Raw genomic sequence first — 7,541 nt, forward strand, 5'->3', positions numbered from 1 at the left:
TGTGCCTTCCCTGCCCTGCCCGTGCCCTCCTCACCCTGCCTGCACCTTCCTCACTCTGCCTCTGCCCTCCTCACCCTGCCTGCACCCTTCTGAAGCTTCCCTGAACCCTTCCTGTACTGCCTGTACCCTCCTTACCCTGCCCGTGCCCTCCTCACCCTGCCTGCACCTTCCTCACTCTGCCTGAGCCCTCCTCACCCTGCCTCACCCTGCCTGAGCCTTGTCTGTGCCTGCCTCTGCCCTCCTCACCCTGCCTGCACCCTTCTGAAGCTTCCCTGAACCCTTCCTGTACTGCCTGTACCCTCCTTACCCTGCCTGTGCCCTCCTTACCCTGCCTGTGCCCTCCTTACCCTGCCTGCCCTTTCCTGAAACTTCCCTGGCCTTCCCGAACCCTTCCTGTCCTACCTGTGTCTGCCTGCACCTTCCTGAACTTTCCCTGCCCTTCCTGAACCTTCCCTGCCTGTCCCTGTCCCCTTCCTGTCCTGCCTGTCCCCCCCGCCACTCACAAGTTCCCCAGGGCTCCTTTTGTCTGCTCTGGAGAGGCCCTGGCCCCAATCCCAGCTCCAATCCCGATCCCAGCTCCAATCCCAATCCCGGCTCCAATCCCGATCCCAGCTTCAATCCCAATCCCGGCTCCAGTCCCAATCCCAGTCCCAATCTTGGCCTCAATGCTGGTCCCATTCCCAGTCCTGGTCCTGGTCCCACTCCTGATTCCCACCTCAATCCTGGTCTGATCCTGGCTCCTGCCTCCAATCCCGGTCCTGATTCTGGCCTTGATCCCAGTCCCAATCCCGGTCCTGATCCCGGCTTCTGGCTCCAATCCTGCTGCCAATCCTGGTCCTGATCCCAGTCCTGATCCCAGCCCCAGTCCCAGCTCTGATCCCAGTCCTGATTCCAGTCCCAATCCCAGCCCTGATCCCGGTCCTGATCCCGATCCCAATCCCAGCCCCGATCCCGGATCCCCATCCTGGTCCACCCCCACCCCTGATCCCAATCCCGATCCCTGTTGGGAATCTCTAAACAAACCCTAAAGCGCTTTTTTGGGGTGGAGCCAGCGGTGGGTGGGAAAAGCCCCGTCCCTGTCCTGTCCCCACCCTGTCCCCACTGCAGGGAGGGGACACCAAAGCCCAGCCCTGTCCCCACTTGCAGGGAGGTGACACCGAGGGGACAGGGGTGTGGGAAACAGCATCCCTTGGCTGTGGGACAGCTGGCATAGGACCGAGATGGCCTTGGGGACCTGCGGTGTCCTCGGAACAGAGCCCGTGTCCCCAAGGAACTGCCACCCAGCCCAGGGTGACACTCAGCTGTCCCCAGGCTCCGGGATCCCAGTTGTCCCCAGAGTGGAGGGTGGCACCTCTTGGAGCAATCCTTGTCCCTGTCCCTGTCCCCTGTCAGGGTCTGGAGCCCGCCCCCAGGAAAGGAAAATCCCAACAACAACAAAATAAGGGAATGTGGGGACATCCCTGAGGACAAGGAATTGTCACCTCCTCCCCGAGACACTGAGGGGACAATTCCTGGGTGTGCCCCCTTTGGAAAAGGGCCGGGTACAGGATGGGGACAGTGGGGACAAGGAGGGGACACGGTACCTTCGGGCAGGGAGGTGACACTGACGATGCGCAGGTTGGGGTTGGGGACAGGGAGGGGACAGATGTCCTTGCCCAGGCTGGGCACGGGGGGCAGCACGAAGGTGATCTCGTACTTGTGCAGGATCTTCAGGAATCCCACCTGGGAAAAAAGCGGGATATGGGGGTGACACCACGGCCGGGGGTGTCACTGTCACCCCTCCCCTTGGGGGACAAGGGACACTGGAGAGTCCCCAGGAAGGCGGGGACAGCACCTGGAGAAGGGGGGATTTTATCCTAAACATTCCCGCTGTTAAATCCGGGATTTGTGCCCTAAAAAATTCAGGAAATAATAAGCAGGAGATAATTTAGGAAATAACAGGAATAATTGCAGAAATAAATCAAGACAAGGTAACAAACAGGATGATTTTGCCCCAAAAAAACCGCAGTAAAAATATGGAATTTTGGGACAAAATTTTGGGAATAAGGACCCGTGGATGGCACAGGAGCAGGGAGAGGTTTTCCAGCTGTCCCTGGAAAAGGCAGGAGCGCCTCTTCCCGTGGAATTTTTCCGCTGTCATGACAAAAAACAGAGCCCTGCAGAGCCCTGGAAAAATCCATTTTGGGAAGGGAACGATCCCTGAGGGAAAAAACATCCGGGGCCAGGATCCGGAGGGTGGAATTCCCAAAATCCATCCCAAAGAGCTGGAAAAGGATCCAGGGAGAACCTTCCAGAGCCTAAAGGGGCTCCAGGAGAGCTGGAGAGGGACTGGGGGCAAGGACAGAGGGAATGGGGACATTTGGGATGGGATTTTGGGAAGGAATTCCCGGCTGGGCTGAAATTCCCAATTTTTTCTGTGGATCCCTGGGAGTGTCCAAGGAACCAGGACAAGCTCCAAGCTCTTTTCCCCCCCCCCCCCCCCCGCCCCAAACTATTTTTGGGATTTATCCCTTTAAAACAAGGACAGAGGGAATGGGGACACTTGGGGTGGGATTTTGAGAAGGAATTCCCGGCTGGGCTGAAATTCCCAATTTTTCTGTGGATACCTGGGAGTGTCCAAGGAACCAGGACAAGCTCCAAGCTCTTTTCCCTCCCCAAACAATTTTTGGGATTTATCCCTTTAAAACCCCAGAAAAACCCCCAGGATCTTTTCCCGGGCACATCCCAATGCCAGCAGGGACCCCTCCCCATGTCCCCATGTCCCCATGTCCCCGTGTCCCCGTGGGTGGCACTGCCACCCCGTCATCGTCACGCGGTGGGAAATCAACAGGGGCCGCCCCCCCTCAGCGGCAGCGCCGGATTTGGGAATTTGGGATGGAATTCCGGCCACGAGGCTCTGACTCAGCGCTGGTGGCAGCTGCAGGTGCCACGCACACGTTGGTGGCACCGCGGGTGGCTCCTGTCCCCTCCCCCTGGCGCCGCCCCCGGAGCCGTGACACCCACGGGATAACCGGGAAAAAGCTGGGAACGGCCCTGGTGGGATTCAGAACGGACCCAGCGTCCCCAAAACAGGGCAGAGGGGACAGCGCCGCGGGTCCCCCGTGTCCCCAAAGCCACCCAAACGTGGCGCTGGATTTGGGGGGCAATCCGGAGTTGGGAATGACGCGGAATTCTGGGGTGGCAATGCCTCCAAATCCGGGAATTTTGAGGAGTTGGGAGTCCCCGGAGTCCCCAGGGGATGGTGACACCCCCGCCTTGTCCCCCTGTCCCCCACCTTGACCAGGAAGTGGCCGTCCTTGTCCTGTGTCACCATCACGGCCGAGTCGTGCAGCTGCTCCTGGAAGTGGACGTGGCCCTGTGTCCCCTCCTGGTGGTGGCCCGGGGTCCCCTCGGGGGTGAAGCGCACCGCTGTCCCCTTCCCCTTGCTGCCTGCAGGTGACAAAGGGCCCGGTCACAGCCCTGTCCCCAGGGGATGTGGCCTCACGTTGGGGACACGGGGCCGAGCGTGGTGGCACCAGGAGAGGCTTCCCTGTCACCCCCTCCCTGTGGGGACCTGTGGGGACCTTTGGGGACAGTCAGCTCCTCTCCGAGCAGGGAAAGGCCACCGGGCTGTGCCAAGAGGGTCCCCAGGTGTCCCCAAGCATCCCCAAGTGTCCCCAAGTGTCCCCAGGCCCGGCAGACTCCGCTCCCTCCTGTGATGTCCTTAGGACAAGTGACACAGGTGACAGTGACCACAGCCAGTTCCCATCCGGGCAGGGACTGGCCACCAGCTGATGTCCAGAAGGTCGCTAAGTGTCCCCAAATGTCCCCAAGCATGCCCAGGTGTCCCCAGGCTCAGCAGACTCCGCTCCCTCCTGTGATGTCCATAGGACAAGTGACACAGGCTGGGGACATGGGGACATGGGGCAGGGGACAGGTGAGAAGAGGGGAGAGCATGGAAGTGCCATCAGCCCATGTCCAGAGGGTCTCCAAGTGCCCCCAAATGTCCCCAAGCATCCCCAAGCGTCCCCAGGCTCAGCAGACTCCGCTCCCTCCTGTGGTGTCCATAGGACAAGTGACACAGGCTGGGGACACAGGGACACAGGTGACTGCTGGCAGAGGACAAGTGAGAAGGGGGGAGAGCGTGGAAGTGCCACCAGCTGATGTCCACAGGGTCCCCAGGTGTCCCCAAGTGTCCCCAGGTGTCCCCAAGTGTCCCCAGGCTCAGCAGACTCTGCTCCCTCCTGTGATGTCCTTAGGACAAGTGACACAGGGACAGCGGGACACAGGTGACGAGTGAGCACAGCCAGCTCCCCTCCGAGGACCAGAATGTCCCAGGTGTCCCCAGGTGTCCCCAGGTGTCCCCAGGCTCGGCAGGCTCCGCTCCCTCCCCGGGCTGCGCGGTGTCACCGGCAAGGGAAGGTGACGCAGGGGAGGTGACACTGTTGTGACAAGGCCAGCAGGACAGGCCACACGGCAGCGCCCGGGCCCTGCCACCAGCCTGGGGACAGCGCCGTCCCCACGGAGGCCCAAATCCCGTGGGATTTTCCACGTGCGCCGCTTCCATGGAAAATCCGCCCCTTCCTCCTCCTCCTCCCTCCTCCTCCTCCTCCTCCTCCCGCTCCCAGCTGGCAGCACATTGTCACCGCCGCCAGCAGCAGATTGTCGCCTCCCTTGTCGCCTGAAGAAAAGGCTCTTTGTGCTGGCAGCGCCGGGAATCCCGGGCTTTAATGAGCCGGCTTTAATGAGCCGGGCTTTAATGAGCCGGGTTTAGGGCCCCGCCATTGTTCGGCCCCAGAGTCCCTCCCGCAGCCCCGCGGGGACAGCGAGGGACGCGGGGACAGCGCGGGGACACGCGTGGGGACCCTCCTGGGTGGCGATCCCGAAGGATCCGCGTGGATCCCGAATCCCAAATCCCGACCCTCGATAATCCCAAATAATAATCCCAAATCCCTTTGTCTCCCTGGTGGCACTTGGGGACATCTGGCCGCCCCCTCCCGGGCACGGGGACGCTGGGGACAGCGGGGTTGGAGCGGGAGGAAGGCGGGAATTGGGGTGTCCCGGGATTTGGGGTGTCCCGGGATTCGGGGTGTCCCGGGATTCGGGGTGGCCTCGGGAGGGGACAGCAGGGACCGGCAGGGGTGGCAGCCAGGGATCCGCTGGATCTGGGATTTCTGGGATCACAGAATCCCTTGGATCTGGGACCTATGGAATCTGGGATTTGTGCGATCTGGGATTTATGGGATTAGGGAATCCCTTGGATCTGGGATTTATGGAAGCAGGGAACCCCCTGGATCGGGGATTTATGGGATCTGGCATTTATGGGATCTGGGATTTGCAGGATCAGGGAATCCCTTGGATCTGGGACTTATAGGATCTGGGATTTATGGGATCAGGGATTTGTGGGATCAGGGAATCCCTTGGATCTGGGATTTATGGGATCTGGGATTTCTAGGAGCAGCAAATCCCCTGGATCTGGGATTTGTGGGATCTGGGATTTATGGGATCAGGGATTTCAGGGAACAGCCAATCCCCTGGATCTGGGATTTATGGGATCAGGGAACCCCCTGGGTCTGGGATTTGTGGGATCCAGGAATCTACTGGATCTGGGATTTCTGGGATCTGGGATTTGTGGGATCAGGGATTTCTGGGAGCAGGGGATCCGCTGGATTGGGGATTTATGGGATCTGGGATTTGTGGGATCAGGGAATCCCCTGGATGTGGGATTTATGGGATCAGAACCTGCTGGACCCTCGGGGTCACCGCGTCCCCCAGGGGTCTCAGGGTCCCCTCCAAGATGTCCCCAACCCTTTTTTTTCCTGGGAATTCCTGGGGCTCTCCTGCTCATCCCACGGGAAAGGAACCACCCCCGGCCCTATTCCCGGAGAAATCCCCGGAGCACAATCCCATAAAGATTCCTCGGGATTTGCCTCACCCCAAAGCGCTTTTGGGGTCCCTCAAGTCCCTGGATAGGAACAGAGAGACCCCAAAAAGCTCCGGGAAAACCCCAAATCCCCGGATAGGCACAGAGAGACCCCCAAAAGCTCCGGGAAAACCCCAAATCCCTGGATAGGCACAGAGAGACCCCAAAAAGCTCCGGGAAAACCCCAAATCCCGGGATAGGCACAGAGAGACCCCAAAAGCTGCGGGAAAGCCCCAAATCCCGGGATCGGGGGACAGGGAGGGGGTGTGGGCACTCACCCTTGCCGGCTGTCGCCATCTGTCCGTCCAGCGATGTCGCTGTCCCCAAGTTCAGCGGCCGGGGGGCATCGTCCGGGAATTCTGCGGGAATGGGGTGGGAATGGGGTGGGAAGGGGAAGGCGCCAATCCCATCCCATATTCCCCATCCCACTGCGGGGACAGCGGTGGCCCCGAGGTGGCCCCGATGCTGGCGGGGAGGAGCCAGGGCCTGGAATGGGCATTCCCTCATCCCAAAGCTCCGGGAAAAGCGGGAATTAGGGAATTCCCTCCCCCGAGCGTGCCTCAGTTTCCCTCTTTTTTCCCCCCCCAAAAAACGTCATCGAGGTTTGGGATTTTTTTTTTTCCCAGATTCCCGGCGCTGATCCCAAACTTGGGGCCCTTTCCCAAATGGTTTTTCCCGGGACAAACGGGAGATCAGATCCTAAACTTGGAGCTTTTCCCAAAACATTTTTCCCGGGATAAACAGATCAAACCCCAAACTTGGAGCTGTTCCCAAATCGTTTTCCCGGGATAAAAGGGAGATCGGATCCCAAACTTGGAGCCTTTCCCAAATGTTTTTTTCCCGGGATAAACGGGAGATCGGATCCCAAACTTGGAACCTTTCCCAAATGTTTTTTTCCCGGGATAAACGGGAGATCGGATCCCAAACTTGGAGCCTTTCCCAGATGGTTTTTCCCGGGATAAACACGCGGAGACGCCACCGCCAGCCGGGAATTCGGGATGTGACATCCCAAAAATAAATAAATAAATAAATAAAAATCCCCGGGATGGAATCGGAGGGTCAAACCTCCTCCTCCTCCTTGAGATCGTCCCATGGGAGCGGGAAGGCCGGCAGGGATTGGGAAAAGTGGAAACCCCAAAACGCCGGGAAATCCATGGGGAAGAAAAAAACCCCCCCAAAATTTCGGGACAAAAACGGGATAAAAGAATGGAAGGGGGGAGCCTCTCCCGCGGGGGAAAATCCATGGATTTGGGGGGTCCCAAGCCACGCTGGGTGGGTGGGAAGGAGAGGTGTCCCCAGTCTCAGGACGGGGGTGACAGCTCCCCAGGAGGGGACAGCGCGGCCGCGGTTGTCCCCACCCCCCTTTCCCGGCGCCGTTTCAGCTCCGCCATCCCCCGCGGCCCTCCGGCCCCTCCGCGGGGCTGCCCCGGCTCCTCTGCCGCCCCCCGGCTGCCCCCGGTGCCCCGCAGTGGCCCCCGGTGTCCCCCCGGTGCCGCCGTGCCCCGCTCACCCCGCCGCTCCCGCTGCCCGCTTCCCGCTGCGGGGACACGCCCCCTCGCTCCTATTGGCCGGCGCGCCCCCACCTCGCTCTTCCATTGGTGGGCGCGCACGCCGGTCGCGCCTCCAGGCCACGCCCCTG

At 60.4% G+C, this 7,541-nt stretch overlaps 1 protein-coding gene across 2 annotated transcripts in view; it reads right to left on the reverse strand.

Annotated features, from left to right (window-relative positions):
• ADISSP (adipose secreted signaling protein) overlaps positions 1-7,541 on the reverse strand; it is a 9,007-nt gene extending 1,466 nt beyond the window's left edge. The window contains exons 1-4 of one of the 2 annotated variants that reach the window (XM_071455795.1): positions 7,413-7,541; positions 6,181-6,261; positions 3,275-3,429; positions 1,584-1,722 (exon numbers count right to left, since the gene is read on the reverse strand). In XM_071455795.1, the coding sequence (XP_071311896.1) occupies positions 1,584-1,722; positions 3,275-3,429; positions 6,181-6,199 (313 nt within the window). In that variant the 5' untranslated portion in view covers positions 6,200-6,261; positions 7,413-7,541. Of the gene's footprint in view, positions 1-1,583; positions 1,723-3,274; positions 3,430-6,180; positions 6,262-7,260; positions 7,286-7,412 lie in introns of those variants that run through there. The other variant, XM_071455796.1, reaches the window with a different exon arrangement.

The sequence above is a fragment of the Agelaius tricolor genome, unplaced genomic scaffold, assembly GCF_023055355.1.
Source record: "Agelaius tricolor isolate 1412-34295 unplaced genomic scaffold, bAgeTri1.0.p SCAF_54, whole genome shotgun sequence".
NCBI lineage: Eukaryota > Metazoa > Chordata > Aves > Passeriformes > Icteridae > Agelaius > Agelaius tricolor.